Source organism: Schistocerca piceifrons, chromosome 1, assembly GCF_021461385.2.
Source record: "Schistocerca piceifrons isolate TAMUIC-IGC-003096 chromosome 1, iqSchPice1.1, whole genome shotgun sequence".
NCBI lineage: Eukaryota > Metazoa > Arthropoda > Insecta > Orthoptera > Acrididae > Schistocerca > Schistocerca piceifrons.
The window spans coordinates 41,865,696-41,891,947 of NC_060138.1; the positions used below are offsets into that span (position 1 = coordinate 41,865,696).

General features: G+C 42.6%; 1 protein-coding gene across 1 annotated transcript in view; it reads left to right on the plus strand.

Moving 5' to 3' along the window:
* LOC124775752 overlaps positions 1-26,252 on the plus strand; it is a 357,417-nt gene that overhangs the window by 38,883 nt on the left and 292,282 nt on the right. The window contains exons 2-4 of the mRNA XM_047250614.1: positions 23,602-23,744; positions 23,840-23,909; positions 24,061-24,098. Coding sequence (XP_047106570.1) covers positions 23,612-23,744; positions 23,840-23,909; positions 24,061-24,098 — 241 coding nt within the window. The 5' untranslated portion in view covers positions 23,602-23,611. The remainder of the gene's footprint in view (positions 1-23,601; positions 23,745-23,839; positions 23,910-24,060; positions 24,099-26,252) is intronic.

Below are 26,252 nucleotides of genomic sequence, written 5' to 3' on the forward strand. Positions count from 1 at the left end.
ACAGTGGCCACTTTGTAGTACAGAGATAAGTGTTCATCTGTTAATGTCGTCAGTAGCTCCAGGGATGCGGGCAATTCCAATTGAACTTTCCGTAATCCTTCCCGAAGTTGTTCCGAAGGTAACAGTACCGGGTTTAGGTGCCTGCGAATTGCGTGCAACAAAGCCTCCTGTAGTTCCGTGGCTTCTATGCGTGCTTCCGTAATACTATCAGCTAGAAAACGGAGGAGCTTAGTGATTATTAGCTGTGAATTGATGTTATCCAACTGGTACTTGGTTATACCCAAGTCGTGATTGGTTGTGTCGGCTGTGGCCTTAATGTGGGACATCAAGGTCGCGGCCAAAGCTCGCAATTGGCATGTATTATTAACTACATCTTTCTCCAAACTCTCTAATTTGGTTGTATGAAGATCTAGCATTCCCTGGTTGCTATTCACATTATCCTGCATCTGCCATAGCGTTTCATTAATACTTTTAATATCTTCTGCGTCAGCGGTCCCGAAAACGGTTATTAGGGTACGGCCACGTGCGTCTAACCATCCTCTTTTCCTACGGACGTGTGGGATTAACCCTGCAGTTTGCACAACTGAACTTGTAAGCGTGCAAAAGCTGATTGTAGTAGCTGATATTCCCCCTATGTGTCATTAAACCTTGACTGATTAACCACCATCGAATGAAGTTCATTAAATGTATCCTGCACAATATTACAGTCCACCCTTAAGGACCATTGATGTCCGGACATAATTACGTTCGCTTACTGCGAGAACAACTCACCACTTGATATAGGACATACCTTCACGGCTTCAGCTAAGTTGCAACAGAAAAACAGAATAACTATGCTGAGAGATAGTGCACACCTTCCCTCTTCCCTCTTCAGCGCAACCCATGACGATGGAACTACTGGTCTTACCAGAATGTCACGCCTCCTGAGAAACAAAAGAAAAACAACTCACATTAGCTCCTCCTTTTTGTGCATGGCCTAAGAGCGTAATAGCATGTCTGATCGCTTCCACAATTAACTTGGTTCTCTTGTTTAACTACTCCTTTCTTATTCTTTTTCTTAGATTTATCTTTCTCTCCACTAGAAGTTACTGCAGACAATGAAGGAAGTTCCTCAAAATTCCCCTTGAAAGGCCTAATTCGGCTCACATGTACAATAGTAGGGTGAGTTGGAAGCTGTAATTTTACATTCACCGGCGATGCCATCTTGATCACCTGGAAAGGACCTTGATAACAGGATACAAATTTTTTGTTTTTCCTTTTGGCACATACGGATTAGTCATCATCACCCATTGTCCTACATGACATTTGAGTGAAGCCGCCTTTCTATTGTGAACTTTGTCCTGTCTCTCTCTAACACTTTAGTGTTCATTTTTTTCACCTGCAGCCAGATTGTTTTCAACTTTGTGGATAAATCCTTAACAGCCGAAATATCGGTTCCTGGTGATGTCTTGAGCAATTCAAACGGAGATGGCATCTTTCGACCGAACAGTACTTCATATGGAGACAATCCTGTACTTTCATGCAATTTTGAGTTATACGGCACAGTTATAAACGCCAATAGGGTACCCCAATTGTTGTGTTGCGAATTTACATAATAACTTAACATCTTAACTATTGTATGATCAACTCTTTCAGTCCGACCATTAGCCTGTGGGTGTAATGCGCTCATTCTCAATTTCTTTACCTGCAACAACTTGCATAACTGTTTCATCAAATCCGACATAAAGTTTGTCCCTTGATCTGTAATTATAGTTTCAGGTGTTCCGAATATCAATATCCATTTATGTACCATGGTGTGAGCCACTGTTTCGTCTCACTGGTCTGGAATAGCTGTCCTAGACACATAGCGCGAAAAATGATCTATTATTGTTAAAACATAGTGATTACTCACTGGTGTTTGCACAAACGGTCCCAAAACTTCTAAGCCAAGCAATTGGAGAGGTCTATCTGCTTCCGGTAGTCATTGCAACACAATTTTCTGATGACTCAATTCCTCCTGTTGAGCACACGGAATGCAATTCTTTACGTACTGATTGACATCTTGCCTACGTGTTGACCACCAGTAACTCTGTTTTACCCTCCTTTCCGTTGCTCTTCGGCCCGAATGACCAGAAAACATTAACTCATGTGCTTGCCTTAAAATTTCGCTTCGCAATTCTTCTGGTACGAATATGCGTGGACCATTTCTAGTTTTACGGTACAATATCCCATCTTCCACGATGAACTGTCGCCGCGAGGTAAATCATTGACAATTTGTGTCAGCGGCTGTGCCACCTTCCATTCATTCTCATTTATTCCTGTGCGTTCCATGGTGCATACTTTATGACTCAGACCATCCGCGTTTCCGTGCGATTTACCCGGACGATGAATCACTTCAAAATCGTACTCACTAAGACGCAAAGCCCACTTAGTTAATCTACTTGTTGGGTCTTTAAGCCCTAACAACCACTTACGTGCTGCATGGTCAGTAATCACCTTCAAACGTTGTCCATACAAATAACACCGGAAATAGGTTATTCCAAAAATTAATGCCAATAACTCCTTCTTGGCTGCTGAGTAATTTTTTTCTGCATTGTTTAGCTGTCTGGAAGCATATGCTATCGGGTGTTCCTACCCCTCTATTTCCTGAGATAATACAATACCTAAAGCAAAATTGCTAGAGTCACAAGAGAATATAAACTGTTTTCTAAAATCTGGAAAAGCCAAAACCAGACTAGATGTTAACAAATATTTTAACTTTTGAAAAGCCTCTTCGCATTCTGCTAACCAGTGAAATTTTACTCCCTTCTTCAACAGCAGCGTTAGGGGCCTTGCAATTTCCGCAAATTTTGGAATATACCTCCTGTAAAAATTGGCGAGACTTAAATAAGACTGCAACTCTTTTACTTTTGTAGGTGTCGGACAATTCATTACCACCCCTACAAGTTTTGGATCCGTGCGGACACCCTCCTGTCGTATAATATGACCTAAATAACGAACTTATTGCAAGAAAAAATGACATTTTTCCATATGAAGAGTTAACCGCGCTGCTTTCAGACGATATAAAACTTCGCGCAAACGGCGCACATGTTCTTGCATGTCCTTTGAGAAAACAATTATGTCATGCAAATATACCACACACTGATTAGGTTTCAGCTCTCATAACACGCTATCTAGTAACCATTGGAAGGTTGCCGGAGCATTTTTGAGTCCAAAAGGCATTCGCACGATACTGAAAATGACCTGTAGGTGAAAAAGCTGTCTTCGGTTGGTCTTACGGGGCGACCTCCAACTGGTGGTACCCGCTTCGAAGATCCAAGGTCGTGAACTACCGACACTGACCCAAATTATCCAGAGCTTCAGTGATATTAGGCATTGGGTATGCAACCGATACAGTTTTTTGATTCAGGAAACGATAATTGCAACAAAAACAATATGCCTTGCCCCCATCAGGTGATTTTTTACCCACTATTACGACAGGAGCGGACCAGGGACTACTACTGGTTTCTTTTATCCCATCCCTAAGCTGTTGATTAATAAATTCTTCCATAGCAGGCTGTAAACTTTTTGGAACACGATATGGACGTTTATACACCGGTGCTTCATTCCCAGTGGGGATGTAATGCTGAACTATCGGTGTGGTGGGCAGTGGACTGTGAGAATTAAATCTCTTTATATTCCGTCAAAAGATTCTCCATGACTTCTCTGTCTTGCCCTTCTAAATGTGCTACTTTACCCCTCAGTGCGGACCAGCTGACAGACTCTCCCGGCATTGTGTAATCTGCTGTGAAATCCTTATCCAGTTCATCTTCCCCTATTATCTCCAGATTCGCTATTACAGTACCCCGTGCTAACTGCACCTCTTCAAGGCCAAAATTATCAATACTGACATTCACAACCTTTTTTCCTTCTATCTCCCGCACGTAGGACACACTACGGCATGTAAAACACTTCATTTTATCCAGCGGCCCATTCTCAGACAGACAATGGTTCAATGACACACAATGAATTTAACGGCACGTTAGCTCCAACATCTGCCCAGATTATTTTCCCTGTAACCTTCAGTATAGTATCCCGCGAGTTAACCCTAAGGGACCTTGTACGCAGTTTAGGTGGCCCACCTGACGTCTGGGCAGTTCCTTGTGACAGTATAATGGTTTTTCTGCCGCAGAACCTAGGTGAAATTGTATTCCGTCCAGTTCTACGGTATGCCATTCCAGGTTAACTTTTGAACTTTTGTGTGATGTGCAACCAGGAAATCCAATCTGAGTATGTCATCATAGCTGCTGGCAACAACTGGAAGAACTTCTACCTTCACCTGGAAGTTCCTCATTTCCACTCGGAAGTTTAACACCGCTGATCCGAGTGACTTCACCTGTCCCCCACTCACGCCACTTAACACCCAGCATGGTGGTTTTAATTCTACTTTACCGAGTACTTTTCTACTCGCCACGGATACCTGAGACCCAGTATCCAATAAAAATTTGCACGGTCTGCCCCTCACCAAGCCGGTCAGAAAAAAGTCTGCCGCTGATTCTGCACTAGCATTAATCCTTACCGGGGTTGTTGCGCAGTGGACACACCCCACCCTGCCCCATTTAACTGAGGGGGGGTGAGGCCCACCTTGCAGTTTCCTATCATGTTTCTGCCAGGACCCATTGCAATTACACTCCCGGTGACCCCAACATCTGCATTTCCTGCACTGCACTTCCTTGCAATCGCGTCTAATGCGTCACATCCGACCACATCTGAAACATTTTATTTCTGCATTAAACACTGCTTTCCTGTCCCGCATCTTTGTTACTGCTTCAACTTCCTCCAACGCCACTGCGATTCCGACTGCCTCATTGAGAGTCTTAGGGAATTCCATCCTAATCTTGAGGGAGGTTTCGGGTTGTATTCCCTGCAATAATGCGTCTAGTGCCCTCTGCTCAGCATCCTGCAGAATGGCCTCATTAACCCTATCGGAATCCATTAGCTCATAGGTTTTAACATTAATTTTTCGAATTCAATCTACAAAAGCTTCTATTGATTCCCAATTCCTTTGATACATTCTATTCAATTGTTCCCGATAATATCTAGACATATTTTTCCTCCGATATCTTTCCAGCAACCCTTTTTTGAATACTTCAAATGTCCGAGCATCCCTTAATTCTTCATGGCGTGTAACGTACGCTCTGGCATCCCCAGTTACTTTCAACTTAGCCGCATGCAAAAGTGTTTCTGCACCCCAATTTCCAAATTTAGCAGCCGCCTTAAGGTTCTCAAAAAAGAAATCATAACATCCTCCCCAGCTTTTCCCAAGAAAGGGGTGACCAAAGATGTGGCGTTAGTGTCAAGAATTACTGCATTAACAGGAAACTGTTCTTTGCTCGATTCTTTAGACCGAGCAAGCTATATCTCTAATTCCAACACTCACTCAAGTAGCTGCTGAATAGCCACCTCGGCTGACACAGACTGCCCTATAACTATCAGCTATTGAATCAAGACTACAGTAAGCCCAGAAAGAAGAACAGGAAGGGAAGACGGACTATGCTACAGGTTCAGACAAACCACCAAACGAAAAATTGGCACTGACTTGTCATGTTGCAGGAGTTTCTGATCCATTGTTGCCCTTCTCAGGTGCCACATATCCTCATTGATTACCAGCCACAATTTCCTCCAAATCCAGGGAGAAGGCCACTACTGTCGCCAATTGTAACAGGAGTGTGTGATGCGCAGGTTGCCCGACTGACACCACTTGTAATAGGATGACCGGAGCAGGTGACGTGGTCCAGGTTGTAGGGCATGGCTGGGTAGAAGAAGGTGGCTGTTTTTAGCAATCTTCCTCTTTATTGTTGGTTCTTCCAGTACATTTTCCTGTAGTTCAGCCCCACCGCTCGTGTCGTGGTGGAGACGTGCCGATGCTCGCAGCCCGGGGAACGCAATGCCTTGCTTGGTCAGCGGCTGCACAGGCGGTAGGAGGTTAGCAGCACGAGGCCCGGCCTAGTGTGCCTCCTGCAGACGCGGCGGCTCGTGATGACGCCGGGAGTCGCTGGTGCAGCAGCAGGCAACGCCCTCCAGTCACTGATGACGACGACGTAACAGTGACCGAACGCCCAATCGGTCGAACAGATGCCGACGCCCACCTTGATGCCCTTAAATAGTGCAGACTGCCGGTTAAGAGGCGCCATGTTTATTAGAACATTCTCGATGAGTTGGCTAATGTAACCACACCATACGCGGCCCGCGCCTGCGTAATTCTGCTAATGCTGCGTTCTGGCTGTTGATGGCTGCCGTGTACGTACACACATACCAACGCTTGTTGCAAAACTGTGTCACCCGCATAACACGCCGGCCAGCCTTCATCCGCCGTCTGCCGTGAGGCTGGCGCATCGCGCACTGAAACACACTAAATCACAATTTCGCACCATATTTCCTAAAAATAACCCCTTGTTCTCTACAATATGAAGGTGAAGGGACATCAGCATGAAGGAAGCTAATTGAAGCCTCATTGGTATCTTCATTAACATTCAAAGCACATCCAAGCCAACAGTGGCCTTCATACATGCATGCTACAAACCCTGTGATATCAATGAGGTATGAGTCTCATTGGGTCCTAGTTAGAGATTCATTTCTGATGAATTGGAGAAAACTTTAGTTTGGATATTGTAATGCCCAGTGGGAATCACACAGTGTACCTTGTGAATTGCATGAATTTGTGCGAACTGCTCTTGAAGGAGTGATTCCTCTTCATCATACTCACTGTTAGTTGTATAATGAAAGTGACACACTGCAATGTTTTTGGAGCACCATTCAAACGACTGTCTGGCTGTCATGTAGATGCAATGCAGAGCGACACAGGCAGCAAGTCTCTTGATGATGCCAGCTGTACCATCACATGGTCCATAGCCACGTGATGTGGCAAAGAAATGCCACTCTGCAGAGACACTGAAATCAGTCTGATGAAAAGTTATGTTGGCAAAATTCTTGCAATTCTTATACTGGGCTGCAGCATCATCTGAGAAGTAGTACACATACTGGAGTGTTCTGTGGAAATGGAATCTCATGAAGCTAACCAAGTGACACTGAACAAGATTAGTACTCACTGTCATATTTAAGGCACTTTGATATTACAACAAAGGAAATGTGATCAATAGCACAGTTTTCTGGATATCTATAATGAACAACAAGTGGATGAGTGCTGGCCTGTGGATTGTTTAAATGAAACCCCTGCACCTCATCCTGCAGGACAAATGCACTATTTTCTGCAAAATCACATATTACAACGTTTCATTGTCACCAAGTGTCTCTTTCAGATGTTGTAGAAATTCACACTGTTGTATGGCTATGAAGGAATGCAACAGAAGCTTTTGTAATTTATCTGCAAGGCTATCCAAGAAGTCTTTCACAGATAATAGACATGTCTGGAGAGTTGTTCTATATTTACATGTCCATAGTTTATTTGTTATTTCATCAGTTTCATTTTCATCAAACAACTCTTGTGAGTTTGTCATACTATAATGTGTACCTGCGTGGTTTTCACACATAGCATTTTGGCTGTGCAGGATTATAAATTATCCGAGCAAGACCATGTTTGTAGGTGCTAAGTTGACAGTTTGAATCATGCGTCACCTCTCTTAATCTGGAACCTTCCAACATGAGCTTCACATTTTGCTGAATATTGCAAACACACACACTTTGGGTATCAGTCGAACCAACCAAAACACAATTCTTGGATTGCAGCAGGCAGAATTTCAATAATCCTATTTTTAGTCCTCATCTTTGAATGCCTGATACAGTTCATACTGGTTTCCCAACACTAGTCATTTTTGTGTACGAATCCTGGAACCATTTTCTTTGACAGAAACAAAATCGTCCCAGGAATACAGTGACTTAAAGAAGTGTCAGAATTTGGATCTTCTCACTGCTTGTGCTGCTGGTACTGAATTTGTCTTTCAATTGCTTTATCATCTCAGATTCAACATTTGTTTCATAATCGGCATTTTCTTCCACACTAGGTATACCTCAGACACTTGCTCAAACTTTCTTGTGCGTATGTTTTCTCTCCTGGTCTCATTTTTTTCACTGGGGCTCACCAAGATATACCAAACTATCATTTAATGCATTTAATTCAAAATATGGAGCTACGTGGCTGACTTGTCTGAGGAGCTATGCAGGTTTGTAGTTTCCACTTGTTTCAAAGTAGTTAGGTGAGCCATGGCCGTTGCCCCTGAGTTAATTTTTTTCTGCATCTATAACATATTTTGTTATGCCACAAATCATATTAACCATCCACCTTTGCACTTTATGTAGATTTTCATTGTATCTGTTGTGTCCACCATCCCTGAATAGATTACAGCAATACATGATCTTCTCAAATTCCTTCTTCAAGGTAAATTTGTATAATTTCAACACCCAACACCTTCTGCAGCAACTATCTGTGTACATGTAGCAGGCACACTGTCATCCAGCATTTCATAGCTTGATGTTTATCTGCCTACATTGTTACATTACTGTATTGTTATAAAACCACATTTTTCACAATTAACTTGTTTTCCAGTGCTTTGTGTCATATTGTTTGAGTCTGAATTTAAAAAAAAAAAAAATAAAAATAAAAATAAAAATAAAAATTAAAAAAAAAAATAATAATCTTGCATTAGTGTACATGTTAATTTATATCTTCTAATCATATTGACATCCCAACTCGATAGTTTACTGTGTTGCACGGTGTAACTTGAAGAAGCAAACATATTTTTTTTTGTTAATTTCGAAGGTGACATGTTTTGAGATATTCAAGGTCAAAGGTCGTCACTGATCTTAATTGTTTCCATTCTTCGAATATGAAAAAACTGGATATAATTGAAAAGCGTGTTTCAAGACCTTTACAAAATTACCTGGTCCACTGTCTATCTGTATTGGAACATAAGTTACAACCTTTTTTGTCAGTAGTATTTGTCACATTAGCCACACATTGTTAGACCTTTGAGTAGCCATTCCTCTTGTCTTACTTGATCTTATATTCTGTAATTTTATATTTTTGATTCTCTTGTCATGTGCAATGAGCACACCGAATTTTATGAAAATTGAATAGGGTCAGGTTGAAAACTGCACTTTTTTGTGTTGATTTGACATGGAATGATTCGCCTTGCATATTAAGACATGCATAGTGTGTTTTGATACAAAGTATCCATATTACCATAACTGGATCCGGATAACTATATGATTGATAGGTCAGTGTCGAAGGAGATGAAGTTGTCGGTTCACCCTTAGCTGTGCATCTGCAATGGATGTGGTAGCTACAACTGCGAGGTCTATACCATATAAATTAACAAGCTTCTCCAAGAAGTTCAGTACTGAGTTCATTAATGGATTGAAACTATTCATATTGGATATCACTTTGGCAAATAACATGTGATGTGGTTTGTGACTTCCTATGTGTGCAAGGCAGAGTTAGAACAGAACACAGACTTATTTACTTTGGTTCTTTGTCTTTCTTTTTTGATGGTTGTGGCGACAGGTTGATTGGTAGCATAGCCCAAGGTCGAGGTTACATTGGAAGGTGCTAGTTTGGTTATAGGTTGCAGTGACATGTGAATCTGTAGTGTAGCCTGAGGTCTGGATTTTGTTGAAAGATGATAGTTTGGTTGCCAATTGGTTAGATCAATGATTGAGAATAACTAATTTTTGTGATGCCACATATTTTACATAAATTAGATATATTAGATTAAGATAAGTGATTTATGTTTGCCATTTTGATGACATCATGTGCTAAAGCAGATTGATAGTACCGGTAGGTTCAGTATATCTGAGTTTGCTTTGCAGCATCATAATTTTCTTGTTTACTTTCACTTGCACTGCAAGCTTTAGACAACCTGTCGTTTAAGTTAAACATGCTGCACGGAAAAGAACAAAAGCAAATCATAATCATTAGCTTGTCAGCCCCAAGTATTAACTTCAAGAGACTGTGATAACTAGCACCTAAAGAGGCAGAGCAATATTGTGAACAGAACGCCGTACAAACAAACTCACTGTATGATTGGTTGTTAATGTGGTGATTTTCTCATAGACTGCTATCTGCCATTCATGTTCTTCTGATTCATGCTCAGTATTGATCAGACATGTTATAGTTGCTGCAACTCTCCATGTTTGTGTATTAAAGGTTGGTTTATTCATGGAGTGAGATAAGTATTCGTATTACAGGTTTGAGTTGCAGGTTCTCAAGCAGAATTTCAGTTTTAATATTGATATAACTTTGCTTGACTTTTATGGTGACTTTCTTTTTAGTGATTTTTGCAAAGCCTCAAAGGGATAATGGCTCTCATAATTAAAACAATTAAAATATCATTTTGTAACTTACGGCCGCCAGACAAGGAAACGTCAGACTTCGATATTTGAAAGATGCGGTTGCTGATCTGAAAGGACACATATTATAATATGGAATGGCTAGTAAAATGTTAGTTAACGGCCGTTATCCTTTGTCAGTTATCTTCATGCCAATTGCTGTGAAATATTACCCATAAATATGAATTGTTTTTGGCAAAAGCAATTAGTTTGGTTTAATGTCATTTTAAATAAACCACTGATACTTTTGATCACTTACTTTATCAACTAAATAACTGTGCAGTGTCTGCTAGATTATGCTAAGGCGTTCCTCTCACAACTGTAACAGACACACCATCAGGTGGCTTGCGGAGTATGGATGTAGATGTAGATGTAGAAGAATAATAATTGGAAGTTTTTGTCTTTTTTTTTCCGAGAGGTAAAACTTATCTGAGATATTATCTCTTACACCTTTCACATGTACGAGGGTAATCCCAAAAGTAAAGTCTCCTATTTTTTTATTAGTACATAGTCCTGTTTATTTCTACAATTGTGTACATCAGTTTACAGCTTGAACATTTAGCTGTTTTTCGACGTAATCACCATTTCTGTTGATGCATTTTTGTAGACGCTGTGGCAGTTTTTGTATGCTGATGTCATACCAGCTCACCGCCATGGTGTTCAGAAAGCTATGAACCTCTTCTTTCACCTCATCGTTGGAGCTGTATCGCTTTCTGGCCAAATGTTCTTTTAACCTAGGGAATAGAACAGGTGATAGTCACTGGGTGCCAAGTCAGGACTATAGAGTGAGTGGGTGATTATGTTCCATTGAAACTGTTGCAGGAGAGCAACGGTTAGCTGAGCAATGTATGGGCCAGCATTCTCATGGAGAACGTGTATGCCCTTGCTCAACATTCCTCTTCTCCGGTTCTGAATTTCCCGTTTGGGTTTTTTCAGAGACTCACAGTACTACCTGTCAGCATTACTTGCAGTCCCAGTGGGCATAAAGTCGACCAACAATAACCATTTCCGATCCCAAAAAATGGTTGTCATGACTTTACTGGCAGACTGTGTTTGTTTGAATTACCTTGGCTTTGGATGCTGCCACCGGCGTGATTGTTGCTTGGTCTCAGGTGTAAAGTGGTATGCCTAGGTTTCATCACCTGTGGCAACTGAGTCCAGAAGGTTGTCCTGTTCGGCTGTAAGGCGGTGAAGAAATGCACAGGAAGCATCAACTCGTTGCCGCATGTGGTCCTCTGTCAGCATCCGTGGCACCCATCTGGCACGCACCTTCCGGTAGTTCAATGTTTCCATTAAAATTCTGTGAGCTGTGCTTCAGGAAACTACAGGAACCAACGTGCAGAGATCATCCACGGTGATCTGTTGATCTTCATGCATGATTTGCTCAAGCTTCAACAATGTCTCCTCAGAAATTGATGGTCTCCCACTCCTTTGTTCATCGTGAATTTCGGTCCAACCAGCTGCAAACTCTGTACACCACTTACACTTCCGTCAGTTGGCGATGGATTTCAATCGGTGCAGTGCCCTTTGCGTTCAAAAACTGAATAACAGCACGCAGTTTGCACTTGGCAGTAATGTCCAACAGGAGCTCCATTGGCAACGGCTGCCAAGCCAAGACTGAGCACCTCAGCGCGGCATTCGCATGTTTACACACAGCCCGTGAAGCACTCTTCGTAACAATGTGACCAACTGCCACACAGAGTTCTGTACTTCAAACCTGATCTCCCTCTGCAATTTTTATCCCCTTACACTTCCTTCCTTTGCCAAATAATTTCTTGATGCCTCAGGATGTGTTGTAACAGCCAACCCCTTCTTTCAGTTAAGCTGTGCCATAAATTTCTTTTTTCCCCACTTACATTCAGTACTTCATTTGTTATACAATGTACCCATCTAATCTTAAGCATTCTTATATAACATCACATTCGAAAGCTTCTATTCTCTTCATATTTGAATTGCTTCACTTCCATACGAGGCTGCACCCCATACAAATACCTTCACAGAAAACTTCCTAACACTGAAATTGATATTAGACATTAAGTGATTCCTCTTTTTCTGAAACACTTTTCTTGCTATTGCCAGTTTGCATTTTATATCTTCCCCACTTCAGACATCATCAAATATTTTGCTGCCCAAGTAGCGACACTCAATATATTACTTTTAATGTTTTACAGTAATAAAAAAATATTTGTCCCACCAGGAATACCTTAGTTCTTATGTTGTGTTTTATCGGTTAACACGAATTTCGGTTAAGGTGAATTACGAACTCTGTTTCAGTTCCTAGCATAATTAAATTTCACTGTAACACAAACTTCTGACCTCAGAGTATTCTTAAGCATATTTTTTTTCCGAAATGAATGTAGGAAATTTAGCTACAGAGCTAATTATACTTATTGTTGACTCGGTTTTCAACATATTGTAGGTCAGTAGCCGCGATTATCGCCTCGACAATCAGCGTATGTTGTACATTGTAGGACATTCAATAATGTGTGCAGCAGCATTTAGGAACATACTCAGTGCCAGATTTGACAGGTGTTCTGTTAGTCGTAGCTGTATCGAGCTGGAATACTGAATAAAAACTACAGCTACAACCGGTACCGTAGCATGGGAAAATGGCAAAGAGGAAACAAACAGCTCTAAATGTACGGTTAAAGCTTAAGTTTCTAAATGAAGAGGACCGTGGTACCAAGAAAACAGTAATTGCAGAACAGTTTGGAATACCTAAATCCACTTTATCTACGATTATTAAGAACCAAGAAAAAATTATTAATGCTGCGGCATCAGGTTCTGGAAACAAATCTAAATGACTTCGTACCGCCAAGTATGAAGACATCGAGATGTTACTGCTAGAATGGTTCAATCATATGTGTGCATCTAACATACCTTTAACTGGCCCTGTGATTCAGTCAAAAGCAAATGATACTGCTAAAGATATGGGCATCAAAGACTTCCATTGTTCTGCTGGTTGGCTGTATCGGTTCCAAAAGAGTGATTCAATTTCATCTGTACAAATTTGTGGTGAAGCAAATAAAGTTGATGAAGAAAGTGCGAACAGCTGGTTGCATGAATTCAACTGAGTGAGGGAAAAGTATGCCTCGTGTGATGTGTTTAACATCCACACCCTGGGGATAAAAGGTGATAAGTGTCACGGTGGAGCACGAAGCAAACAACTTGTGACTGTTGTACTGTGCTGTAATTCTGATGTCAGTAAGAAGTTTTGTCCCTGGGTTATCGGTAAATCCGAGAAACCACGTTGTTTTAAAAACATAAATATGGACACTTTACCTTGCATCTACTCTCACCACAAGAAAGCTTGGATCAATGGCACATCATTTTGCAGGTGGCTTCTTCGTATCAACAGTTAAGTGGTTGCTCAAAATAGACATGCTCTTTTTACATTGGACAGATGTACTGCCCACAACGTTCATGATCTGAACCTTTCCAACATAATGTTTCAGTTTTTTCCACCCAACGCCACAAGCCGCCTTCAGCATTTGGACCAAGGCATAATCTCTCTCATAAAGAGAGCTTATTGTAAGCGACTTGTAAGAGTTGCAATTTATGCTGCTAAAAACAATAATGCAACCCCAAATTGAAATCTGCTTGATGCAATAAAAGCCATCGCAGCAGCCTGGAACTCAGTATCGCCACATCATATAGAGAAGTGCTTTAACAGAGCTTGGAGACATAGCAACACTAAAGATGTCCACGAGTTAGAAGATGCCACTTCACTTGATGACTGGACAGTGCTGCATGATGTTGCGAACCCTGAGATTAGTTTCGAAGAATTCATTAGTGTAGATGACGTATGTGCTTCTGTGGGATGTCCCAAAAGCTGTGAACGAGGTGCAAAAAGGGCCACCAGAAGAAAGTGAAGAGGAAGAGAATACAGATACCATTCCACCTACTTGTCAGGAGCTGTCTACAGCCTTTGACTGTTTAGAACAGTTCGCTTCAACATCCAACATCACTGCTGGGTTTACAGATGCTATCATTACAATTGGTTGTGAAATTACACAAAATATTATCATTCACATGAACGTCAGTGAACCATGACTGAATTTTTACAAGAAAGTAATGTACATAATTTGTGAGTACTCGTAATTTTACAATCACTTTATAGTGTTATAAATCTACAATAACATGATTGATAGTGTAGTGTATTACACATTAGTGTACTGCTGTACATGTGTACTTATTAAAATCTGTGTTTTTCACTTAACACGAATTTTTTTGACACGAACTCTTGATTTTTCGGTCCCTTCGGATTCATGTTAACGAAGTTTTACTGTATTTCCCAATCACTTTTGGTGTTTTATTTCTAAATCTAATTCCCTTCCTGATTTAATTCAACTACATACTGTTGCCATTGTTTTACTTTTATCAATGTTCATCATGCAATCTCTTTTCAAAACACTGTCCATACGCCCCCCAGGGGCTCAGCATTCATTTGCTGAGTACGGGCTTGGCGACCCCGGGGTCCTGAGCTGGGGACTGGTCAGCGCCACCAGTCTCCTGTCACCGTAAACCCCGGACATGCTTCAGCGACCACCGCATGGCGCAGCGGTGGAATGTTGTATGCTGCGGGGAATGGTAATCTTGGCTTGACCGCCTGGATTGCGAGGAAGGTAAACCTCTATAAAAACCCCTCAATCTTATGGTGTGCTGCGCGCCTATAAGATGCATGGCTGTTGGGGTGGAACAGTCGCAAGCGGGCAACCTCTGGGGCACCTGCCGCACCCCAGTTGTATAAGGCTTACTCAGGCACGCGGGGCTCTGTCTGAGCGGACCTTTAGTTCCCTAGCTGCTCGTGGGACCACAATGGACCCTTCGACCTCTACGTTTCCCCCTACCAGTGGATTGGGTGGGCCACTGGTAGGAAAACACACCCAATCGAAAAAGCGACTTCGTGCTGCGAGTCCTCCAGCGCCTGGTGTTACTAGAGATTTATCAGACTGTCGTAACAGAGCACATGCTGATATCCAGAATGTGTTTTTGATTGTCAAACGGAAGGAAGGTAGCTTTGAGAGAGTTTCTCCCTTTTACATCCACAAGGGTCTTGAGGGAATTGCAGGAACACTGAAATCTGTGAAGCGTCTGCGCAATGGGACTCTGTTAGTTGAAACTTCTAGTTCCCGTCAAGTCACTTCTCTTAGGAAAGCAACCTGTCTCGGAGAGTACGCTATCGAGACCGAGCTCCACTCCACTTTGAACTATAGTGAGGGTGTTGTCACATGTAGGGACTTGGTGGATATCCCCAAGGACGAGTTGAAATCTGAGTGGGCTGACGAAGGTATTGTCGACGTGCAGCATATTATGAAACGAGTCGATGGGGACCTAGTCAAATCCGACTCGTTTATTCTCACTTTCAATCGCCCGAGACTCCCAGAGCATGTTAAAGCGGGTTTCTTACGTTTGCCAGTACGGCCATATTTCCCCAACCCAATGCGCTGTTTTAAATGTCAGCGCTTTGGGCATACTACGTTGGGGTGCAATGGGATAGCCACTTGCGGTAAATGTGGTCAGCCTGCCCATGAAGGAGCCGATTGTTCATCGCCTGTGAAGTGCGTGAATTGCTCTGGGAGTCACCCTGTCTGGAGCCGGGTCTGCCCCATCTATCTCGAGGAACGGAAGATACAGGAGATCAAAACATCTAAGCGCATCCCCTATGGTGAGGCCAAGAAGCTCTTTAAGGCCATGCAGCCTCCTGTGTTTACAACATCTTTCGCTTCCACTCTGCAGAAACCGGTACAGTTGGCCACTGTTGCTACACAAACGGAGGTTGCTAGTGTCACCACTAATACCTGCATTTGCCAGTGCACTTGTGCTGCTGCGGTTGTTTTGCAACCTGCAGCTCTCCCCACAACATCGGACAAGGCCGTGGTTGCTGACATTGGGGTACTTCCTGCACCTCCCCATATGGCACCTTCTGCCCAGGCGAGTAAAGCTCCAACTGTTGACAAGGTTCTGCATTCTAAGCCCCCCAAGACGAAGACGCCAAAGGTGAAGGTTTTGCCACCTGAGGAGACTAGTCACGGTCAGTCCGATGATGATGCCATCGTACTATCTGACATCTCCCTTGGGTCGCCATCGGAGCTGATGGACATTGATGTCGACCGGGGGCGATCTTCTCGCTCCAGCCCCAGGAATAAATCTCCGGCCAGTACGGGCTCTCCTCCAAAGCACAGGGGCAGGGTGAAAATTCAGCCACCCTGATCACTGGCTCCCATATTACAGTGGAACCTGAATGGGTTCAGGACGCATGTGGCCGAATTACAACTCCTTGTACGAGAGCGCCCCTTGTGCTTATGTCTCCAAGAGACACATTTCCGGGCCACTGATGCTCCTTCTTTACGGGGCTATACCGTGTATCGAAAAGATGATCTGATGGGGGAAAGGGCAAAGGGTGGTGTTGCGGTTTTTGTCCATGACATGCACCACTCATCTGAGCTCCCTCTCGTTACGGACTTGCAAGCAGTTGCAGTTGACCTTCTTGTGGGGCAGAGGCTCACAATCTGTTCCGTTTACTTACCGCCTCAGGACGCCATAGACTCTGAGGCTCTCACAGACCTTATTACCCAACTCCCCCGCCCATTTCTCCTTCTGGGGGACTTCAATGCTCATAATGTCTTATGGGGCTCTACGACTACTTGCCCCAGGGGTCGCATTCTGGAAAGCCTCATGGCATCCGAAGAACTGTGCATCCTCAACTCTGGTGCTCCCACTCATTTCTGTACTGCTTCTGGGTCGTCGTCAGCTATTGACCTTTCCTTTTGCTCTCCAGCACTCGCGGATTCTGCTCTGTGGGAGGTTGCCGCTGACCTCCATTCTAGTGACCACTTCCCCCTTTGGATTCGCCTCCTGGATGAGACTGTAGCATTACCAGTGCCACCCAGGTGGAACCTCTGCAGAGCTGACTGGACACTTTTCAGCGATTTAGCTGTTTTGGAACACCGTGCCAGCGTCCACAAATGGGTCGACCATGTTACAGCCGTGATCTCCCATGCTGCTGAATTGTCGATCCCACGGTCCTCAAGTCATCCCAAGAGGCGCCTTGTCCCTTGGTGGACCACTGAGTGCCGCTCAGCCATCCGAGCCCGCCGTGCAGCTCTGCGCCGCTTCAAGTGCCGTCCCTCAGCTGACAATCTTGCGGCCTTTCGGGTGGCAAGGGCCAAGGCGCGGCGAGTGATTAAAGAGAGCAAACGACGGTCATGGCAATCATTCTTGAACTCCATCTCCCGCTCCACTAGTTCAACAAAAGTGTGGGAAGCCATCAGGAGGATCTCCGGGAAACGCAGCCAACTACCTGTCACAGCATTGCTGCATCAGGGTAGTCTACTCACGGCGCCGAGAGACATTGCCCAGACACTGGCCACGTATTTTGCCGAATCTACTGCCACTATGAACTGTGATCCAGATTTCTGCCGCTACCGCACTGCTATCGAGAGGGATCACTTGGACTTCCGGTCTCCAAATTCTGAACCCTACAACTGCCCCTTCACAATGTGGGAACTGGATTCGGCGCTGTCTGTGGCTCATGATACTGCGCCAGGTGCTGATCAAATCCTGTACAGCATGCTGCAGCACTTGTTGCTGCCATCCAAGGAAGTACTCCTGAATTGTTTTAATATGATATGGTCATCCGGCACGTTCCCTGACTCGTGGAGGGAGGCGATTTTGGTTCCCCTCCTCAAACCGGGAAAGGACCGAATGCATCCCAGTAGTTATCGGAGTATTGCTTTGACGAGCTGTGTCGGGAAGACATTGGAACGCATGGTCAACCGTCGCCTGGTTTGGCTGCTCGAGACCAGGCAGCTCCTTAGCCACTCTCAGTGTGGCTTTCGGAGATGTCGTTCAACTATAGACAACTTGACCCTGCTTGAGGCGGTCATCCAGCAGGCCTTCTTACGTAACCAGCATTGTCTAGGTGTATTCTTTGACATTAATAAGGCGTATGACACTACTTGGCGCCGCCTTATCCTCAATCAACTCCATCAGTGGGGCTTTCGTGGCCATCTCCCCATCTTCATTCGGTCCTTTCTTTCCCGCCGCCTCTTTCGATATCGGGTTGGTAATGTGCTATCTGATTTGTACGTGCAGGAGAATGGTGTTCCTCAGGGAAGCGTGTTAAGTGTCACCCTCTTTGCCGTCGCCATTAACAGTATCACGTCCACAATCCGGAGTCCTGCCCAGTGCTCCTTGTTTGTGGACGATTTTGCTGTTTTCTGTTCTTCCTCCAGTCTTGTCACTGCTAGTCGGCAGCTGCAGCTTACGATAAAGCGATTAGAGGCATGGACTGCGAAGACGGGTTTTACCTTTTCTGCAGACAAATGTGTGTGTGTTCATTTTAATCGTTCTCGACGTGCTTTTACCTCCCCTGAATTGCGTCTGAGGGGCACCATTCTTCCTTTTAGAGACACTGTGAGGTTCCTGGGCCTCACTTTTGATTCCAAGTTGTCGTGGTTGCCGCACCTTAAAGACCTCAAGGTGCGGGCCCTGAAGGCGCTGAATATTTTGAAGTGTTTGAGCCATCGGTCCTGGGGAGCAGATCGGGCGCGTCTACTGCAGTTTTATAGGGCTTTCGTCCGGTCGCGTCTTGACTATGGATGCACTGTGTATGGGTCAGCGAGGCCTTCGTATCTGAAGATTCTTGACGCAGTACACCATGAGGGTATCAGGCTGGCCACTGGTGCCTTCCGTACCAGTCCCATCCCCAGCCTGTGTGCTGAGGCAGGGGAACCGCCGCTCGCCATCCGGTGGAAACTCCTCATGGTGCGACGGGTGTGTCAATTCCTTGCCTGTCCTCCCTCCCCTGCATACCCTACTGTTGCCCGACCCCCTATGGAACGTCTCTTTTCCAGTCGTCCAAGGGCAACGAGACCATTTGGGATTCGTGCCAAGCATTTGCTTGAGTCCCTTGGTGTGGAGCGTGTGGCACCCCAACTCCAGGGTTTTACCCGCCTGCCTCCCTGGTTGCTCCAGAGGCCCAGCGTCCTTTTAGACTTGTCAGAGTACCGGAGGAGCTGCACTCCTGCGTTTGTTTTTACCTCCTTATTTTACGATATTTTAAACCAGCATCCTGACCATGTACCAGTATTTACGGATGGCTCTAAACAGGGGGACTCTGTAGGTTGTGCTGTGGTTTTCCCTGATCGAGTCATCAAATTACGGCTTCCTGCAGCGTTTACCATCTTTGATGCCGAATTGTTTGCGATCTTGCGGGCATTGGAGCAGATGAGATGTGTTCCCAGTCTTAAGTTTCTCATCTGTTCTGACTCTCTGAGTGCCCTTCAGACCATGCAACACTTGTACCCAGCGGATACGGTAGTCCAGAACATCCATGATGCCCTACTCCACCTGCAACGGCAGGGGAAGGAGGTTTCTTTCTGCTGGGTGCCGGGGCACGTGGGTATTAGGGGAAACGAACTGGCGGATGTGGCTGCCAAAGATGCATGTTCCCTCCCTCACGTTGTTGAATGTGCCGTCCCCCTCCATGCTGTTACCTCCCTTTTGCGTTCTCGTGTTATGCGTCAATGGGAAGAGGAGTGGCTGGCAGTCGGTGAAAATAAGCTGCGTTTGGTCAAGGCCACCACGCGGCCATGGCGTACGTCCAACCAGTCATGCAGGCGGGATGAGGTTCTCCTCACCCGCCTCCGCATCGGGCACAGTCCCTTAACGCACGGTTTTTTACTCCGGCGGGAGGACCCACCAATCTGTAGTGCTTGTGGCGTCCAGATAACTGTCCGCCACATTTTACTTGACTGTCCTTTATTCTCTGACCAGAGGGCGGTGGTTTCCTTGCCACCGGATTTGCCCTCTATTTTGCAAGACGACGCAACGACTGTGGTTAAGGTCTTACGGTTTTGTGTCCTGTCAAATTTGTTGCCTCGGATTTTAGGGAGAGGATTTTAATGTGCTGCTGGGTGACTGGTTCACCCAGGTTTTAGGTAAGAGGTCCGCCAGTCACGATTACCTACTTGTTTCCCTTCAATTTCTGTTCTCTTTTCCTTGTGTTTCCTTTCCTTTTTAGTGCGTTTCTTCTCCTCTTGTTTTGCCTCTGTATGTGAGGATTTGTAACTGCGTCAGGTCTGTGTCTTTTAGCCGTTCTCCTTGTTCGCTGTCCGTCTTCGTCTCTTCTCCGCATGTGTTCCTGTTTCTATGCGTTTGGGCGCTGATGACCACGCTGTTTAGCGCCCGAAAACCTCAACCCACACACACACACACTGTCCATACTGTTGAGCTGCTCTCCCAAGTACTTAGACATCTCTGACAGAATTACAATATCATCTGCAAACCTAATAAAAGTGTTTCCATCTTCTCCCTGAACTTTAATTCCCTTTCCAAATTTCTCCTTATTTCCCTTTACAGGTTGCTCGCTGTATAGATTGAATAACTTTGGGGTTACAAGTTGTAAATAAGTGTTTGTCCCCTGTCTTTTATCCCTGCTTTCATTAAAATTTCCATCCATCTGCATTGTCAAGAGCTTTCTCTAAATCTGCAAATACTACATATGTGGGTTTATCCTTATTCAGCCTATCTTCTAGGATATGTCATAGGATCGGTATTGCTTTGTGTGTTCCTACATTTCTCCAGAACACAAACTGATCCCCTAGTCTGTATGTCCATCTTTTCAGTGATGGTTGCGGGACTTGGCTGTTTGATAGAGGATGTCAAATGCCTTCTTTCAGCTGTTAGTTTTCAATCTTATTTTATTGGGCAACCAGATTTAGCATTTTACTATGCCATCTGGTTGCCCAATAAAATAAGGTTGAAAATTGACGGCTGAAAGGCATTTAATTTGACATCCATGATCTTCCCCTAAGTCAACTTGTACCAGTTTTTCCACTCTTCTGTAAGTAATTTTTGTCTGTATTTTGCAACCATGATTTATTAAACCTATGATTTGTTCCACATCTGAGCACTTGCCTAGTTTGGAATTGGAATTATTACATTCTTCCTGAAGTCTCTGGGTATTTTGCTTGTCTCATATATCTTGCGCACCAGGTGGAATGATGTTGTCGTGGCCGATCTTTATTTCCTCATACATTCTTTGAATCTCTTCATCGCAGTGCAGAACTAGTTGGCATATAAACTTATAGTATTATGGTGGTTGTTGTGTTTATCTTGGCTACAATAACGCTTTCACTATGTTGTTCATAGTAGCTTAACTGCATTCCTGTTTTCTTATTCTTATTAGGCTTACTCTACAATACTCCTAATTGGTTTTGTGTTGTTAACCGTCTACTCACCTTATCGGAAGTCCTGTTCTTCCTGCCATTGCAATTCCCTAATAGCCATCACATTTAATTTCAACCTACGCATTTCCATTTTTAAATTTTCTAACCTACCTACCCAATTAAGGCATCTAACATTCCACACTCTGATCTGTAGAATGCCATTCTTATTTTTTGTAATGATGACATTCTTCTGAGTAGCCCTCACCCAGTTCTGTGGATTGTGGAGTGTTTTACATCTGGAATATTTTACCCAGTGGGATGCCATCATCATTAAGCCATGCAGTAGAGTGGCAAGCTCACATGAAAAAGTAAAAGCAGTAGTTTTTCCTTGCTTTCAGCCATACGTGATACCAACGCTGCTAGGCCATGTTATCTAATGTTATAAGGGCAGTAGTCAATCATCCAGACAGTTGCCTCTGCAACTACTGAAAAGGCTGCTGCCTCTCTTCAGGAACCACGAGTTACTCTGGCCACACCACAACCCTTTTGTGGTTGCACCTTTGTTAAGGCATGCAAGCCAACTTGCCTCAGCAAGATCCTTTGGTTCAAACATATTATGCAATAGCATATTTCTTTTAAAAACTGTAATTTTTTAGAAATAATTTCTAATCATATCACACAAGTAAGTGCATTGACAGTAGCAGTGTTTTCTGAAGTTTTTAACACACAGTGTTTTGTACCTATAAGAGTTGGTCTGTTGCTAACAGCGTACAGTATGTTGTGGTATTTTTGGTTTTTAATTAACTATCTCTTCAATAGCTTTTTGATGATATTCTTATTATTAAGAGTTACTGTCATTTAGCATAGTCTTAATGACAATTCTTTTTGCCATTTGATTGTTATTTCTGTAGTAACAAGGTTCACGTTTTCCATCGCACTTTACATAGCGTAGACCAGGCACTGTCTCCTAGGCATGCCCGATGTGAACTGACTGGGCACGGCCCGTGCTGCCTGAGTTGTTGTTGTTGTTCCGCCGGCAGAGGTCACGGCCGAATTCTCGCGTGCCCTCTGGTGGACGGGACTCTACTTGCGGCAACTACCGTCCATGATGTGCCGTGCCAATGTGCGCCTCCCGCGATCTTTCTGGTGGCTACTGCAGTTTCATTTTCTTTTGGATACACTATTGTTATTTCAGCTTTGTACCCATTTTCAAGTGATTCAGAAATTAACACATACATTCAAACTTTGCTACATTATTATATTACAATTTACAACATGATACACCATCATAATGCATTCCATATTTGGCCATACAGGGCTTGTTATGTTATTGCAGCTTGTATTGTATGCCACGATACTAAGTGAAAGTATCACATGGGTCATCAATAATTTTACACAAGGACCAAAGGTAATTTCATGATGACACCATAAATAAAGTACACGTTTAGCATTTAGGTCTGCAATAGCACTATAGGTAACAGCTTATGTAGTCCAAAAACCTTACTAATCATCACAGATTTATGAATAGGAAACAGGGTCTTTATTCTTTAATTCAGTGGTGGCAGTAGCAATTGTAATCCATATGAATAAAGCATTAAGCCATAAATCACAAACTAATAACTTGGAACTCTGTGCAGCTAAAGTTTGTCTGTGACCAACATACTTGTATTGTCATTTGGTACTGATGGGCATGCCATATCCTGTGGATGGAGTGTACATTTTTTAACATACACCTATTACATGACAATCCCTGTATGGTCAAATAATGAATATGGTGTTCTTGACATGTACCACAACTTGCAATGTAGCCAATTTCAAAATGCAATAAGGTTATGTTACTAATTAACAGCATAGTTGTATGACTTTTCATGGTGTAATTTGTAATGTCATAATATTGCATTCATGCTGAAATGCGTATGATGATTGTAGACTCACTTGAAAATGGCTACAGAGCTGAAATTGCACTAATGTGTCAAGAAAGAAATGAAATAATAAGCAAATGGCAGAAGTGTTATATCACAATCAGTTGCTTTTGTCCTTACTTAGAACCATTTGCTTAATATTATTCGTCTTGCAAGTATCACTGAAATGACACGTGTGCTAATGGTATTTTTATGTATTTCAGCCTAGACATTATGGAAACCGTAAAAAATCAAGAGCCAAGAATGTCTTCAAAAAATGCTCGATCAAGGTTTTCTTTGTACCTGTCATCAATGCTGTTGTATGGGGTGTGCATTGTTTACAGGCAGCAAGTCATCATTACAATTGGTTTGTTTATTCACTCTATTTAGCATTGAATATTTTCTATTTCTGTTTTATTTTTTATATTTAATGTTATTCTCATATTTTTATGTCACCTACAGATAACATGATGAATTTGTTTCATTTGACTATAACATGCAATGGGACACACAGACATCTGGAAGTTTCGGGGTAAGGATTTTTATGACTGCTTCATTTAATTCTGTTCTTTTTCTCTGTTCAGTACAACTATTATATATAAGAAGTGATGCAAAATTGAGTACTACACAGTTAGCTGTTAGCCTCTGATGTGTTATTGAAATGTTATGTGGTGTATTTTCAGTGATGGTGAAGAAAATGATGCTGATGGTGCAAAAAGAGGTGAGTAAGAAATTATCAGTAAGAAATTTTTGGTCATTGTTGAAGTTGTTACGAATTCCTCATTTCCTTCTCTCCTGTCTTAATTGCACTTTCATTTCTCTTCCCATTAATCTCTCTTTACTTCTCACACTTTCTTTACCATCTCTGGAGCTGGCACAATGCCATCTCACTGATGCTTCCCCTGCATCTCATAATGTTCTTGTTGGTTATTCTCAAAGTTTAGATTTATTGCTAGCAGTGAATATTGAACATTATTGTGCTTGCCTTTGGTTGACTGTAGATATATCAGTTGTGGAATTTTTCACGGAATTGTGCCGTATATGCTGGAATTTAAGGATTGAGCCCAATATTTATTTTCTTGAAATAAACATTATGACATTTCTCAGATACATATGCCATGTGATGCAATAACCTTCTTACAACAAATATTTGATTCTTCAAAAATGTTACAAATAACATTGTAATTCAGAATGTGAATCTCAACTACACAGCTCTGACTACTCCAAATAATAATTACAATACAATCCTCATTTGTCTTCAGATGTCTATACAGTCATTGTTTTAGTATGCCATTTCCTCTTGGGATGATACGCTTCTCCATAATGGGCTGGCAATACATGGAACATAAATATCATGCAGGTGAAGTTACTGCGATCGCTGTCACACCTTGCAGATATGCATTGTCTCTTGTATTGGCTCTCCACATGAAAATAAGTAATAAATTTGCATGGTAGTCTTGCTCTCTTATACAGTAATTCATTATACCATTTGATCATTTATGAGTATCATTCATTGGAAAGGCAAACATAGGGTTACACATCAGAGTTACAGTTAACAACTTAGTCTTAGTCTACCCTTGTCCTCATTACATGTGGGTCCTCTCATCCTGGGGTCTGAGTGACCTGCCCTTCCTCTTTAATCTTTCCCAGCCTCCCTTTGAAACTCTGAACAATATCTGTTTGAACTGATTCAGGTTCTATCTCCTTATTTTTATGCTTTTTTGTAAATTATTCAGCTTTGTTGTTCATTTCATAATCAGTTAACTACATTCAGATTAGATTAGATTAGATTAGTACTTGTTCCATAGATCATGAATATGACACTTCGTAATGATGTGGAACTTGTCAGGTTAATAAAAGGTGTCTATACAAGATATTACATCACACAAAATATTAAATGACAATATTTTATTATTTATTTACTTTTTTTTGTGGCGGCTGGGGAAATTACCCACTTACTATATCCAAAAATTCATCTAATGAGTAGAAGGTGTTGCCATTAAGAAAATCTTTTAATTTCCTTTTAAATTCTATATATAGGCTATATATAGGCTATCTGTCAGACTTTTGATGCTATTAGCTAAGTGACCAAAGACTTTTGTGGCAGCATAATTTACCCCCTTCTGAGCCAAAGTTAGATTTATTTAACCTTGAGTAGTGAAGATCATCCTTTCTCCTAGTGTTGTAGCCATGTACACTGCTATTATTTTTGAATTCGTTTGGATTGTTAATAACAAATTTCATAAGTGAATATATATATTGTGAGGCTACAGTGAAGATCTCTAGCTCTTTAAATAAGTGTCTGCAGGATGATCTTGGATGAGCTCCAGCAATTATTCTGATTGCACGTTTTTGTGCAATGAACACTCTTTTACTCAATGATGAGTTATCCCAGAATATGATGCCATACGAAAGCAGAGAATGAAAATAGGCGTGGTAAGCTAATTTACTGAGCTGTATATCGCCAAAATTTGCAATGACCCTAATAGCATATGTAGCTGAACTCAAACGTTTCAGCAGATCCTCAGTGTGTTTTTTTCCAGTTCAACCCCTCATCAATGCATACATCTAGAAATTTTGAATATTCTACCTTAGCTACCGATTTCTCATCGAAGTCTGTATTTATTAAAGGTGTCCTTCCAGTTACTGTGTGGAACGGTATATACTGTGTTTTGTCAAAGTTTAATGAGAGCCCATTTGCAGAGAACCACTTAATGATTATCTGAAAAACATCATTTACAATTTCACCAGTTAATTCTTGTCTGCTGGGTGCAATATTTAAAAGTACCAGCTTTGCATCTTCGTGAATATGAATGGCAAGTCATTAATATATATTAAGAACAGCAGAGGACCGAAGACCGAACCTTGCGGCACC